Genomic DNA, 15,179 nt, shown 5'->3' on the forward strand with positions numbered 1-15,179 from the left:
AGAAAACAGGATATCACAAACAAAACTGTGCCAATAAAATAAAATAAAAAAATTACAAGTCAATGAGAGCTTGGTCATTATTGTATTCCCTTGAACTACCTACGGGAGGGCATTCCAGAGGGCGAGGTCTCCTTCCATGTTGTCTCCTTGGGATATCTTAAAAATTGGCTTGGTCCGAACAGGGGAAGGTGGCCCCAAGTTCTACAGGCCTTAAACGTTAACCACAAAACCCTGAACTTGGCTTGGTAACTAATAGGCAGCCAACGCAGATCTTTCAACGTTAGCATAATAGGTGTAAAGCTGGGTGTCCCACTTTGCATCCTAAGCAGCTACCACTTCCAGGCACAAGGGTAGCTCCACAAACAGTGCATGACAGTAGTCCAATTGGGAGACTACCACTGTATGGACCACTATGGCAAGGCTAATGGAAAGCTCACCATTTCTGAGATGTTCCATGCAATAGCAAGGTCATCCAGAAGTTATTTAACACTCTGCACTTTGCTGGCACGTGTATCGTATTTCCTAAGCTGTAACCCGCCTTGTTGCCTGGAAAAGTTCAGTGAGCCAGTGCACACATCAGAGCATCAAGTATAAATATCATGAATGGTTTTTAAGTGGAGGATGGGAATTTTTCCTGAGCCAGTACTTAATTCCTGCCATTTGGAGGTGCAAAGATTCCATTCTGCATGGAAGTTGCATTGTCTGACCCGTAAGTTTGTTCTCTCCAATTGGGTGCTTGTATTGAGATGTAGCTCAGTTGTTCTCCGTGCCTTCATAACAAATGCACGAAATGAAATTCACTGCAGAATGGAGCAGTTGTGAATAACAAATCACGATGACAATGATTGTCATCGTTTCCCTCAACAGATCCATCCACAAACCTGGAACACAATTTGCTTCCTTGCGTAGGAGAATTATTCAAGTCAGAGAATGGCTGTGCAGCTGGGAACACAGGCACCAGATCAGTTTATTCAACTCTCTGAATGGTGCTTATAAGAGCCGTCAGCAACTCACAAGATGCTGTCGTGAGGAGCATAAAGGGCAAACTGTTGAACACGGATTATTGAGTTGTGGGGTATTATAAACTTGTAGACTGAGCACCAGATTTTGTTGGGCCCTGTCGGTATAAGACTTGGCAGGCCCTGGAGGAGGAAGAGGAAGAAATGGGGACTAAATGGTGGGAACCTGGGTAGGAGGAAGAGAAGGCATCTCTCCTCTTTCTGTCCCAACTCCAATCACTTCAGAAGGGGGAGCAGGGACGCTGTCTTTCCCTCTGACCTTCCTGCGGAGAAGAGAGTTTCACTGGAAGCAGAGGAAGGCCAAAGAGGAAGCAGCAGTGACTACACATGAGGGCATTGTCACCAAGAAGCAGGGGCCGCCTTCACAGATAAGAGCAGCCCCCCCTGCCCCAACACAGCATGCACTTGCTATCTCAGCCTTCCTGCAAAGTGAGAGAGTGAGCATGCCAAGCCTCATCTTTAGATCTTGGCAGGAGGAGCAGGGAAACTTGTTGGGACATCCTTGTCATTTCCAGCTAGTTCTAAACCTCTTCCCCTGCTCCCAAACTGACTCCTGAGCATCATGTCCGCTGGCGAGCCTATACTGATACTTGCTGAATAAAGATCTCCTTCTTACTTCCAAGTAAGTGTATTTGTTTTGAGTAGGAGTTGGAACGCTATGCAGCTTCAAGGGGCCCTTGCATGGACACATTTTCACCCCCATCTCACCCATCTCACCCCCACCATCTCACCCCCACCCCCTTAGTTTATAAATGTAAAAATAGAGCATGTGATATATGCATACGTATTAATATGGTACCTATGAATCAATAATTCTTCTACTAAGACAAATTCACTTGTCCCCACCCCCAATTATACACCAAATATTAAACACATCAGTGTGCCCTTGCCTGTGTCCTATTTGCATTCAACATACAGCTGTATGTGGAAAGTGTGAGGAGAACCTGAGCTTACAGGGTTAAACAGCTCAAGGTGTGCGTCCTGCCTACTGTGGGGCAGAGAGAGACTGCGTCACATCCAAGAGTCTCAGTCCTTTGTTCTATTCTGCTTTCGTTTTTGTCTGGGACAGACTCGCTTGCACAATCACGGAACATCAGGAGCATAGTACCTCCTGAAGATGCTATGCTTAATGTGAGTATGTCAACACTGCAAGCAGGGTCAGCAACAGCCCTGCTTTCCTCTCCATGCTTTGCTATGTTTGTCCTGATCCCCACCACACAGATATGTGATAGCTCAAGCAAAGGGGAAATCAGTAGTTCCTGGCTTTCCAAGTTGACAGGGAACCTTGGAGATGGACCAATTTATGGGTTTCAGTACCATGGTTAGTGATCCTGCAGCTGAGGCAGATCATACAAGTTGCCTCAGCAGTGACCTGGAGCAACTGCCCTATATTTATGGCTTGAGCTAGGTGTTAATTGATTAGAGGCCTCAGCCCATTCATGCTGTTATCAGGCCAGTTAAAGGTCCAGAACGTTCTTCTGTAGCCATTGGCTTGTTCTAGGCTCCAGGGTTTCAAGCTGTGAGGATATCTCCTGATCCTCAGTCTACCAACAGAAGTGTGGCAGTGAGGAATAGAGGAGTGGAGAAAACCAAGAATGATTGTCAGCTGCCATATTTCAATCAGCTACTGCACAATGATATTCCTGAGACTTCAGGAATGAGAATGCAACATTTTCTTCTTTTTTTACAAGTTTTTGGCATCTCCTCATTTTGTAGCATTGCTGAATGCTCCCGTCTTTTTCCCTGACACCATTTCCCTGAGGATCCCATTATTAAAACAATTCCTAGGCAGGCGCAGGAGCAAGAACATTTGCTTCTGTAATGAGGTTTTTCAAACTGCACTCTCGCTATCTATTAACTGTTAGAAGAACGCTTTCTCAACATAAGTCTAAGTTCAAAACGATTTAAATGACAATTATTCCGGTGTTTTAGAAAATACTGACAGCCTAAAAATGTGCCCACATGAAGCACCCAAATTTATAGTTCAGTCCTTCCTAACAAGCCAATGTGACAGCAGACCACCCCTACAGCAGGACCTCTGAAACAAATGGCAAGTAACTTGGAGAAAGTAGGTGTGGGTGAATATGCTTGACCAAAAGGGGAATAAATTTCCAGAGACCGACAGAAATGATATTCCTGCTTTAGGAAATGTTTGACCTAGGTTACTGAGGAGGCATATGAAATGTCCCTGGGGAGGAGTGAGGTTGCTTCCAGATTGTCAGTATTTTGCAGGGGAAATTCAAGCACAAATTGGAACTCTAGGTTATGCGATTAAAGCACTCTTACAACAAATAGACTTTACTTTTCTTTTTAGTGGTTTTGTTGCTGTTAGGAAAGTGATTGGGAAACATACTGAAAAGTGTGAGATGAACCAATGATTAATGGGAAGCTGTGTAAACACCGCACCAGCAAATCAAGATGAATGATAATTTGTCTTAACGTCTCTTCAAACAAGTCAGAATTGGTGCTCTATAAAGATTGGATATAGTCCAGCGCAATGTGGGGCTGAAACACATGACCCTGAGATTAAGATTCTCATGTTGTACTAACTGAGCTATTCAAGCACTATGCTGGACCTGGAACCTCCCCAAACCCAAACTGATTTGATGCTGGCTTCACTCTTGTCAATCACAACTCTTCCGGAACACATCTTAAAATCTGTCCACTTGAGCACATGCTTTGCCTGGAGGATCTATGCCGCCTCTCCTAAATTATGGACCTCATGAATCCCCCCCCCCCCAGCACGCTGAAGGATGCCTTGCTCTATGGAAGATGCTGGAATTAAGAATTATGCAATTTTATCCACCTGGAAACTAGTCTCAAGACATCTGGATATGCCTTTCGTAATTTGCTCTTTGGGCAGTGACAACACAATGTGAAGACTATGGCTCATGTCACTCCTTTTAAGACATACACATTAAACTTTTTAATGGAGATACTATGAACTGAATGCATTTGCTTGTAACAAATTCCAGGGAGCTGGAGCCAACTATGGATTTACTGCTGCCGTTTATAAGATGATGCTGTTTGCAGCAAAGCAGGAGAAGTAGCAGCCTATCATCAGGCTGACTGGCTGGTTACGGTTTAAAAAAACAACAATGGAAACGTAACATTATAGAACAAGTCCTCCTTTCTTTATCTATCTTTAGAACCCTAGTATTCTCCTGCCTGTTATCCTAATGAGCACTTAAGCCAACACAACAGGAAAATAACAACGATAAGCTTTGGATTTAACATTTCTGGGGATTTAGGCAACAAGCTGTTAACAAATAAATAAAAAATAGGACTCATACAGTTATTATCACATTGCCCTCAGAGTCTGGGGAAAACCCAAGATCCTCAAAGCAGAAGCGCTGCCTTGGGGGAATAAAATTGACCTCACAACTAATGTGCAAACACTGTGCATCTTATGTAGTGTGAACGGTTCATCTGCAAAGATCCTAACATTACCTCTAGAACTAGCTGAAAGGCTATTAAACAGGCCTTGGGGAGCTCTTACAACTTAATGCATGCCTGAGGCCACCTGGCACGTTCTGCCAGAGGCATCCAGCCTCCTCCTCTAACAGTTTACAGGCATGCTAGGTGTGCTAAATGAACACATATTGGGGCATATGGGCAGTGCCGGATTCACATATAAGCTAAAGAAGCTATAGCTTAGGGGCCCAGTCTCTTGGGGGCCCCCAAAAAAATTAAAGGGGAAAAAACTGGATGTACATTTCCAAAATATAAGATAAAAAACAAATAAAATAAAATCTACACACAGCAACAGTGTTTTGTGTTGTGCAGGCTCCTATTTGTTATGTGCAAATGGCTTTCGACACCTATTAGGTCCATAAATTACCATATAGCATATATTCAACACAAAAAACAGCGACAATTTGTTGTTGACAAAGAACAGCTGGACATATAAAGAGCCCCATTACCTTCAGTAGCTTAGGGCCTCATCAAACCTAAATCTGGCCCTGCAAATGGGTATTAAATGGAATATCTGTAGATAGGTCATGTGCAAATCTAAGGTGCCGTCCACATTTACGCTTGCCCAGGGGAAACTGCTGTTTACTGCTAAAATGGAATGAAGTATGTCGGGTTTTCTGCAGTTTGTTCCGATTGAGTGTTAAACAGCGGGTTTTCCTGGGGAATGCGGTGGGGCAAACGGAAAACCACTCGGATCCATGCCTAGAAAGCACGGGACAAGCAGAAGTGTGGACAACCCCCCAAACACAAGAGAATTCGGATTACGTGGAGACTGCTGTCCAGTTATGCAGCTGTATGCACGAGTGTTGCCTGCTGACTTTCTAATCATGAATACATGTCGGTTGGCAGTCGGGTGGCCATTTGCAATTCATCATCAAAAGAAAAAGTGGATACATAAAATTCACATATTCTCTCCAATTTCAGCAGCGCCCTAGGCAACACTAAAATTCGGCACTCCCCCTGCCCCTTGCGCTCTGTTCTACAGCATTGTTTTGGCGCCCCCTGCAGTCGGGCACCCAGTGTGACCACACTGGTCACGTTACCCTAAAACTGACTCTGGTGTAAAGGTGCACATTTTAAAACAATGCCTATAATTTGGACAGAGATACAATACACCTCACCATAGTAGAGCAGCATACCCTCCAACATTTCTCCAACAAAAATAGGGGTATCTTATTCAATAATCATAATTTTACTATTTGTTGGGTTGAAATAAACAACAGATGAGTGACAAGTGTCATATGGGAGGCATCTCTCGAGCATGTCTCGGAGAGTCCCTTTTATTGAATATTGCAGCATTGCCACATATGTGCTTGTTGCTGATTGGTTAACACAAATCATATGCAAGGGTTGCGTATAGGCATTAATCATCAATAGATTAAAGGTTGGGAAAGGGAACACAGAATTGGACAGGTATGAAAACCTCCTTATTAAACTATTACTAATGATTGATATAGCAAAACTTAAAAGGGCATAACAATCGCATTCATAGATGTGGTCAACCATGCATTAAGAACAGGTCAGGGTACGATGTTTCATGAACTCAATGTGAACTGAACATTCTAGGGTGGGTGAGGATGGAATGCTTCAGCTCAGAGCGGTTTGCCAGACTCATGTGCAGAAGCAAAACCTCCCATCATCTCCCCCTTTCTTTTCTTTTTCTTTTTGCGAGATGTTGCTATGTGATTTCAGGGTGAATGAGACAAGAATACTTCGGGATACGTGGTTTGCCAGCACATGCCCGAAGTAAGTCTGCCCACATCTCCCCTATTATTTACTGTTGGTGCTGCCACTTCGCAAAGTAGGCAGCAATGATTTTATTAGGTGACTGAGGAGGAGAAAGGAACGAAGACCAAAGCTGCATGAGATCAGGAATGCATTGGATGAAGCAACATAGCAAAATTAATATACACATTATGACAATAGCATATTGAGAAAGATTATGAAGCCAATTCAGATTTGGCAACCAGCCAGTAAGCCACTGGGCGAACGAATCCCAGAGGCCAGAAAATCCAATGTCCTGTTTAATGTGGTGTGTAAGATTTTGCAAATGAGAGGTTTGCTTTTGAATGGATTTAGAATTATCAGTAATATTGAAACAACACACGTCATTCACTTGTTCACAGCCATAATGATGAACTATTATACCCTATCAACTATTTATACCCTGGGTTGCCCCAGCCACTCCGAGAGGCTTCCATGATATATAAAAACACAATTAAACATTAAAAAACTTCCCTACACAGGGCTGTCTTCAAATGGCTTGGGTTCACATTTTACTATTTATACTCTCCAACATTCCTCTGATGAAAAGAGGGACGCTGGTGGCGCTGTGGGTTAAACCACAGAGCCTTGGGCTTGCCGATCAAAAGGTCAGCAGTTTGAATCCCCGCAAAGGGGTGAGCTCCCATTGCTCAGTCCCAGCTCCTGCCAATCTCGCAGTTTGAAAGCACGTCAAAGTGCAAGTAGATAAATACTGGTAGGTACCGCTCCGGCGGGAAGGTAAACGGCTGTGCACTGCTCTGGTTCGCCAGAAGTGGCTTAGTCATGCTGGCCACATGACAGGAAGCTGTCTGTGGACAAATGCCGGCTCCCTCGGCCAGTAAAGCGAGATGAGTGCCACAACCCCTGAGTCGTCTGCGACTGGACCTAATGGTCAGGGGTCCCTTTACCTTTACCATACCTGCCAATATTTCTCTGCTGAAAATTGGGATGTTCTGGGATCAAGTCAGAAACTGGGATGCCTTCTGTAAATCTGGGACTGTCCCTGGAAAATAGGGACACTTTGAGGGTCTGGGGCAGCCTGTGAGCAGGTGACCTGTGTTCTTGTGTGTGTGCTGGGGCTGCTGTCCACCCACTAATTGCTCCCCTTCTTTATCCTCAAACCAGATTTGGACCAGATAGAGCACTTCTTCAAACAGAGGGCTGTTCCCCTAGAGAAAAACCTGTTGGCATGATGAGACAGTAGTGACACCTCCCTCTCTCCCATTCATTGAATGCACAGGGCTATGGTGTGGTGGCTGAAGTGTCAAAACTCCTCGCCATGTGTAGAGATGACCTGTTCTGTGAGTTTACAAACTAGTCCTTTCCTTTCCTTTTTGTGATAGGGTAAAAACAGTCCCCCACAAAGGAATGATGGGGTGGGGAAGGTTCAAGGCCACAGCTGGTGTTAATCAGAGTAATCAGTAAAGCTTGGTAAAGGTAGCTGCAGATTTGATGCAAGGCCTCCATACACCAGCTGAGCCCAGAGCCTCTAATTGTAATTTTGAATCATCTTAAAGTGGAATTTTGAGCCCTGTTCCAGCAAATGGCAAGGCGGAACTTGAGGGTTGATCTTCCTGATTTGCATATTCTTCGCTTTCACCTTTCACTGGGCTGCAGATAAGATATACCAGCAGAGCAACTCTTTTGCTTCTGACTAAAGCTCAGAATTGACTTCTGCAGCAGCTCTAAATATTAAGTAGGCAATTATTTCTTTTAGCTCATGATTGACCATGTTCTCCTCTGAACTGTAATGCAGATATTCAAGGTGTAATAGTGCAATTGGCATGACCTTCCCAGTAACTGCATCACGACATATTGTGGTATAAATAATGCTGTGTTCTAAACTGCAACCCACTCTGGGACCTTAGAGTGGCGGGTGGATAATAAATCAAAGGAATAATACAAAAATGCAGTTTCTGGGGAAATCATACACCAATGCCAGGCAGAGGAGCCAAGCTAGAAGAAAAGGGAGCAAACCTGGTTGGCTCCAGAAGGAAGAAAGAAAATGATATACAGAAGCAATGTACACAGGTTAATACATTAGCAGGGTTTTAATAATACTTGTAATTTTATTATGAATGGACAATAAGTAATTCAAATGGTTAAAATTTTACAATGGACATGTAGTATCTTGATATACAATGGAACCAAGGAAGGGAATAGGGGAAAGTCAATTTGTTCTGTTTGGATTCTTTTTTATTATTGTTTGTTTTATTTTTGTTACTATTGGAAAATTAATAAAATGTTATTTTAAAAAATGCTTCCTAATATTAATGACATAGCCCAGTTCTAGGCATGTTTACTCAGCAGCAAACCCCACAGAGTTCAAGGGGACTTCCCCCAAGTATGTATACAGGACTGCTGCTCTTTGCAATCACTTGTCCAAGGGATGTATTATCATTTGCATTTAATAAACTGGAAATCAATAATGACCAATAGCAACTTGCCCAAGGCTACTCACTGAAACATAGGCTATGATGGCACCTGAACTCACATCTCCTAAGCTCAGGCTCAACATCCTATCCAGAAACACTGGTCTTTCTAATCAAAGACACCAAGGATCAACCTGGAGATGTGTGACATTCTAAGCACGGAGCTATGATCATGCCTCTTTTCAAGAGTAAGGATGGGCAACCGGTTGCACACCTTCCATGCACCACAGGGGACTCCAAGAGAACAGCCGAATGCCTACTTTATGAAACTGGAACTATCTCTGAGGCCAGCTTACATAGAACAGGCAGAGGGCTGAAACACAAATAACATACAGTCATGGTGCTCTACAATTGACTTATGATGAGCCTTCCTTCTCAAAAGAGGCAAAATAAATAATAATATATTTATACCCTGCCTATCTGGCTGGGTTTTCCCAGCCATTCTGGGCAGTTCCAATAATAATAATAATAATAATAATAATAATAATAATAATAATAATAATGTGATAAAACATCAAACATTAAAAAATTCCCTAATCTGGGCTGCCTTCAGATGTCTTCTAAAAGTCAGATAGTTGTTTATTTCCTTGACATCTGATGGAAGGGTGTTCCACAGGGAGGGCGCCACTACCAAGAAGGCCCTCTGCCTCGTTCCCTGTAACCTCACTTCTCGCAGTGAGGGAACCACCAGAAGGCCCTCGGAGCTGGATCTCAGTGTCTGGGCTGAACATTGGGGGTGGGAAAAAACAGAAACTGGGAGTTACAAGGGAGATGAATTACCCATTTATTGTTATTTTTGTAGCATCTTGTTTAGAAACACAGAATGCAGGCTATGGGCACCAAACAGGGTATATATAGGCTGCTGTTCCATGGCATTTCATATGCTATTCGTAAAGCTGCAGTTTTCCCAGGAAAATTCATATTGCACGACCATACTGCCTTTCTAAAGGCTGCCCATATGACTTTTAAATAACGTTACCCACTCTGTATTGTGCGTGTCGATGGTGTGAAACAACTCATGCAGTTCCTCTCTGCTCAGGATTCCGTCAGCGAAGTAAGCTTTGAATTCATCAAAGGACAATTTGCCGTCATCTGAAATCAAAGATTGCAGAAGGAAAATTGGTTGCACAGATGGCTGGTTTTTCCCTTTAATCAAATTGATTCTAGAAAGGTGTTTCTTTAAACAACAACAAGTTTTCTCATTTTTAATCTCTGCATAGAGCTGAGCTCTAATACTAAGGGGGTGGAGGGAGAGGAAGCAAGAGAGCTAAGAAAACCAGAGATCAATAGATAAGCACAACAGCAGGCTACTTCATGTCTTTCCTTAGGGAAACACTCTGTTTTTTTATATATTTTTTAATGTATTTTTATTAAAGATTTTCTTGATTTACAAAAGTATGTGCAATGTCTCTCTCTCTCGTATTTTTCCCATGTAACATTTTTACAAATCACTTTCATTTGTTGAGACATTAGGAAGAAAAGGGGGAAAGGGGTGGAGGGGGGAAGATGGGTGGGGGTGGGGTCGGGTGGCGATGTTTCTATTTTACTTAATATATGTAGGGTTTAGAATCATAGAATCATAGAATCATAGAGTTGGAAGAGACCACAAGGGCCATCGAGTCCAACCCCCTGCCAAGCAGGAAACACCATCAGAGCACTCCTGACATATGGTTGTCAAGCCTCTGCTTAAAGACCTCCAAAGAAGGAGACTCCACCACACTCCTTGGCAGCAAATTCCACTGTCGAACAGCTCTTACTGTCAGGAAGTTCTTCCTAATGTTTAGGTGGAATCTTCTTTCTTGTAGTTTGGATCCATTGCTCCGTGTCCGCTTCTCTGGAGCAGCAGAAAACAACCTTTCTCCCTCCTCCATGTGACATCCCTTCATATATTTGAACATGGCTATCATATCACCCCTTAACCTCCTCTTCTCCAGGCTAAACATGCCCAGCTCCCTTAGCCGTTCCTCATAAGGCATCGTTTCCAGGCCTTTGACCATTTTGGTTGCCCTCCTCTGGACATGTTCCAGTTTGTCAGTGTCCTTCTTGAACTGTGGTGCCCAGAACTGGACACAGTACTCCAGGTGAGGTCTGACCAGAGCAGAATACAGTGGCACTATTACTTCCCTTGATCTAGATGCTATACTCCTATTGATGCAGCCCAGAATTGCATTGGCTTTTTTAGCTGCCGCGTCACACTGTTGGCTCATGTCAAGTTTGTGGTCAACCAAGACTCCTAGATCCTTTTCAGATGTACTGCTCTCAAGCCAGGTGTCACCCATCTTGTATTTGTGCCTCTCATTTTTTTTGCCCAAGTGCAATACTTTACATTTCTCCCTGTTAAAGTTCATCTTGTTTGTTTTGGCCCAGTTCTCTAATCTGTCAAGGTCGTTTTGAAGTGTGATCCTGTCCTCTGGAGTGTTAGCCACCCCTCCCAGTTTGGTGTCATCTGCAAATTTGATCAGGATGCCCTTGAGTCCATCCTCCAAGTTGTTGATAAAGATGTTGAATAAGACCGGGCCCAAGACAGAACCCTGTGGCACCCCACTAGTCACTCTTCTCCAGGATGAAGAGGAACCATTGATGAGCACCCTTTGGGTCCGGTCAGTCAGCCAGTTACAAATCCACTGAGTGGTAGCATAGTCAAGACCGCATTTTACCAGCTTCTTTACAAGAATATCATGGGGCACCTTGTCAAATGCCTTGCTGAAATCAAGGTAGGCTACATCCACTGCGTTCCCTTCATCTACCAAGCTTGTAATTCTGTCATAAAACAGAATTTTGGTGTCAGCATTGCTTGTGCAGGTTTTCTGCTGTTCACTTGTGTTCCTTTGGTGGTGAGAGAGGTTGGGGTTGGCCTAGGGTGTGGTTGTTCATTTGTGATTGGCTGTGGTGGTCTTTGTTTTCATGTGTGAGTGGGGTGGGTGGGTGTTTTGGTTCAGGTTAACCATATTGATATGTATGCTGTTGGTGGATTTTTGTCATTGTCTTGTTGGGGTGTATGTGATAAAGGGGAGCCATACCGGGGTGAAGGCGTCTACTTCTATTTGCCCCCATGTCAGTTTCAGTTTATTGGTTAATTTTTCTAGTAAGGCTGTTTCCCATACTATCCAAGCATCAGTGTTTGGTATCTCGGTGGCATCAGAAAGAAGGCAGAAATATAAGGAGCCTGAGGCTGGAAGTAAAATGTGGGTGTTTAAAAAGCAATATATCACAGTTAGCCCCAAACTGGAATTTTTGTTTGAGGATACACCCACTTCATGTCAATCCAGCCAAGACTAGTGATGAATCTTGGTGAAATTGTTTTACCCAAAGCTTCAAACTTGTTAACATCTGTCATCACCAAGGGCTGATCTTCTCAAGGCTGGAACCCCCACCACTCCAGTAATATTTGAATGGTGCCTATTCTCATGTACAGCTATTCCCAGTGATGGGAAGTTTTGCTTTTGCCTAGAATGTTCAGTTCATACTGAGTTCATGAAACATCATGAAACATCGTACCTTGACCTGTTCTGGAATGCATGGTTGACCACATCTATGAATGCGATGGTTATGCCCTTTTAAGTTTTGCTATATCAATCATTAGTTTAATAAGGAGTATATCAATCACTAGTTTTCATACCTGTCCAACTCTGTGTTCCTTTCCCAACCTTTAATCTATTGATGATTAATGCCTATATGCAATCCTTGCGTATGATTTGTGTTAACCAATCAGCAACAAGCACATATGTGGCAATGCTGTAATATTCAATAAAAGGGACTCTCTGAGACATGCTCGAGAGATGCCTCCCGTATGACACTTGTCACTCGTCTGTTGTTTATTTCAACCCAACACCCAGGACAATGCAGAGCTGGTGCGTGAACTTCACACCCGACATGCTGCTATTCCCACATGATTTAAATGGGACCTCAGCACAGGAAAGCAGAAACCCCACCTGTAACGGGAGGGGAGGGGATGAACCTGGCCTGGTGCGTGCTGGGCCATCAGTCCTTCCTCACCCCCAGAATCTGGTCAACCAAAACTCCTGGACCTGGCTCGCCAAATTGTTTTAAGAAAAAAACTGCTCCTTTTCCCTTATGGGGTACCCAAGAGCCTGTATAGCAGGGGTTGGCAAGGTTTACCGGCCATGAGACTGATCACTCCTACAGAGATTGTCCATGGGCTGGACTGGTGCAGCGCAACGCCAGAAATCGCATCTGCACATGTCTGTGGCGCCGGAAACTGCATCTGCGCATGCCTAGATGCCAAAAATCGCACCTGCACAGAAGCGATTTTCGGCGTCTGGACATGTGTAGACGCAATTTCCAGTATCTGCATGTGCGCAGACGCCATTTCCGACGCCGCTCAGTGAGTCCCCACGCCGCGCCGCTTTAGCACAGCACGCAGGGGACTCGCCAAGTGGGGGGCTTGGTTCAGGAGTGGCTCGTGGGTTGGTACAACTGTCTTCATGGGCCGCATCCAGCCCATGGGCTACACGTTGCCAACCCCTGCTGTATAGAGTCCTTCTGTAGTTCTTCTCCCTATGGGCAGAAGAAAATAACAGAGGCCAACCAGAGAATACTGAGAAGCAAAGCAGCTAGTAAACCTGATCTTTATTAAACTGTTTCAACAGGGTGCTCACACCCCCATGCAGGAGGGTGGAGGAACCCAGAACATTGGTGTGCAAGCTCTTATATAGACTTTTGAAATTCCCACCCTGTAGCACAAGGCCACCCCCCCCCTTACACATCATATATACATCACTGAAGGGGTGATCTACAGCAGAAATCCTGTTTCATAACAGAACCACACGTAAAAAAGGTTACGTGAGGAAGAAGAAAACCCTTTCCGTCTGTCGCTACAGGAAGTGTGCCGCAAAGCTGCTATTATTTGAAGGAGTGTGGTCATACTGGTTCATACAATGCTGGGAATGTCTAAGCATGCCAGAGTTGCAGAACATGGCTGCCGATTATTCCACATTAGACCCCAGATATCTCCCAATGTGTGCTGCTTCTTCATGCTTTTTAACCCAACAACTTAATTTGCTGCACAATTGTGCAAAACAGTGGACTGATTTTTGGAGGTTATATGCAGGGTTGAGGGTATGCACAGTCCTGTGGTTCCTACACGATTACAAGTTAAAAACCAACCCGAAGGGCTGCTAATTACTGAGTTGGCTTTTTAAACAACAAAGCCCAAACTTGCACACAGTCAAGCACAGTATCTTCCTAAGCTTGTTTGTAGCAATGCAAGATATGAAAAGATATAAAAATTACACGCCAATATTAAGCACAGTAACATAGCTAAGGGATAATAAACACGAGCTGCTAAATATAATGGCACAATACTTTTGCTTTTTCTTCTTTTCTTTTTTCGGCAGAACAGTCTTAAACATCAAATTCAGAATCTAAATGTGCCTGTCATTTGGCATCAAATGTAAAACACTGACTGAATGCCAAGAATAAATTTTCCTTGATAAATATGTGATTTTGTAAGTAGCTTAACTTCTACATCCTCCAGGCAACAAGTTCGCTCAACTCTTAACATACTACAACATGCCACCCCTGTGAGTGATGTGAGATTCCAGGGGTACCAGGCATGCTTTACACAGGATTTGTGGTTCCTTTTGGACAATTAGGCACAGCAGAGACTACAGTGCCTTTCTGATATATGGTTATACACACACACACACACACACACACACACACACAAACACACAACCTGAAGCTTTCAACAGAGAAAGTTCAGCACAACAATATCCCAAAGAGGCTTCTGTCCCTCTCATTTGCACAGCACTGCTTCCAAGAACTGACACTAGCATCTCTCTCCAGCACATTGTTTCTTAATGCCAAACTGCCATTCTAAAACTCCAGTATGGTACTGCCTTTAAAACTACATCCTTCTTTTCAGGGACGAAGGAAACCCATCCATTTGCAAATGAGATTTGCCTTGTTGTCTTTTGACTTGCCAGTGGCTCAATACCCCCAAAGAAAATTAGCTTTCACCCATGTTGATTGCCTAGGATTAAAGGGGGATGGATGGCTGATACTCGATTTAGGAAGATTGCCTAGCTTAATTAACTCTTCATATATGCTTATCCCAGGGGATTAACAGGGGCTAACACACATCTTAAATACACATGAGTCTGGCTATTACTTCCAAGGAAATTAGTTTTGGCATCCCCAAACCTTAATTAAAATCTGTCTCTAAATTTATCGGGAATTTAGGACATCTTGCACCCCCAGATTCATAATAATATTATAATGCTGGATCAAACATTATATGCAAAACCATGAGAAAACCTAGAAAAATGGGCTTCTTAGGAAAACGCAGAAATTAACAGCCATGCTTAATGAAGGAGATAAGTTTAGAGAAGATATTAATGAATGGAAACTGCTAACGCAATGAAGTTAACTCTTTATTCAAGGAAGCTGAAACAGTGCAGGCCTAGTGATCCTAGAATCCTCTTCCCAGTAAGTCTTGCTGCGATGAGGTACAGTATTACCTTGGAAG

At 43.6% G+C, this 15,179-nt stretch overlaps 1 protein-coding gene across 1 annotated transcript in view; it reads right to left on the reverse strand.

Annotated features, from left to right (window-relative positions):
- Positions 1–15,179, reverse strand: part of NECAB1 (N-terminal EF-hand calcium binding protein 1) — a 40,093-nt gene that overhangs the window by 18,542 nt on the left and 6,372 nt on the right. Inside the window, exon 3 of the mRNA XM_083451298.1 lies at positions 9,673–9,781. Coding sequence (XP_083307424.1) covers positions 9,673–9,781 — 109 coding nt within the window. The remainder of the gene's footprint in view (positions 1–9,672; positions 9,782–15,179) is intronic.

Source organism: Podarcis tiliguerta (assembly GCF_965153285.1).
Source record: "Podarcis tiliguerta genome assembly, chromosome: 7".
In the NCBI taxonomy this organism is placed as follows: domain Eukaryota; kingdom Metazoa; phylum Chordata; class Lepidosauria; order Squamata; family Lacertidae; genus Podarcis; species Podarcis tiliguerta.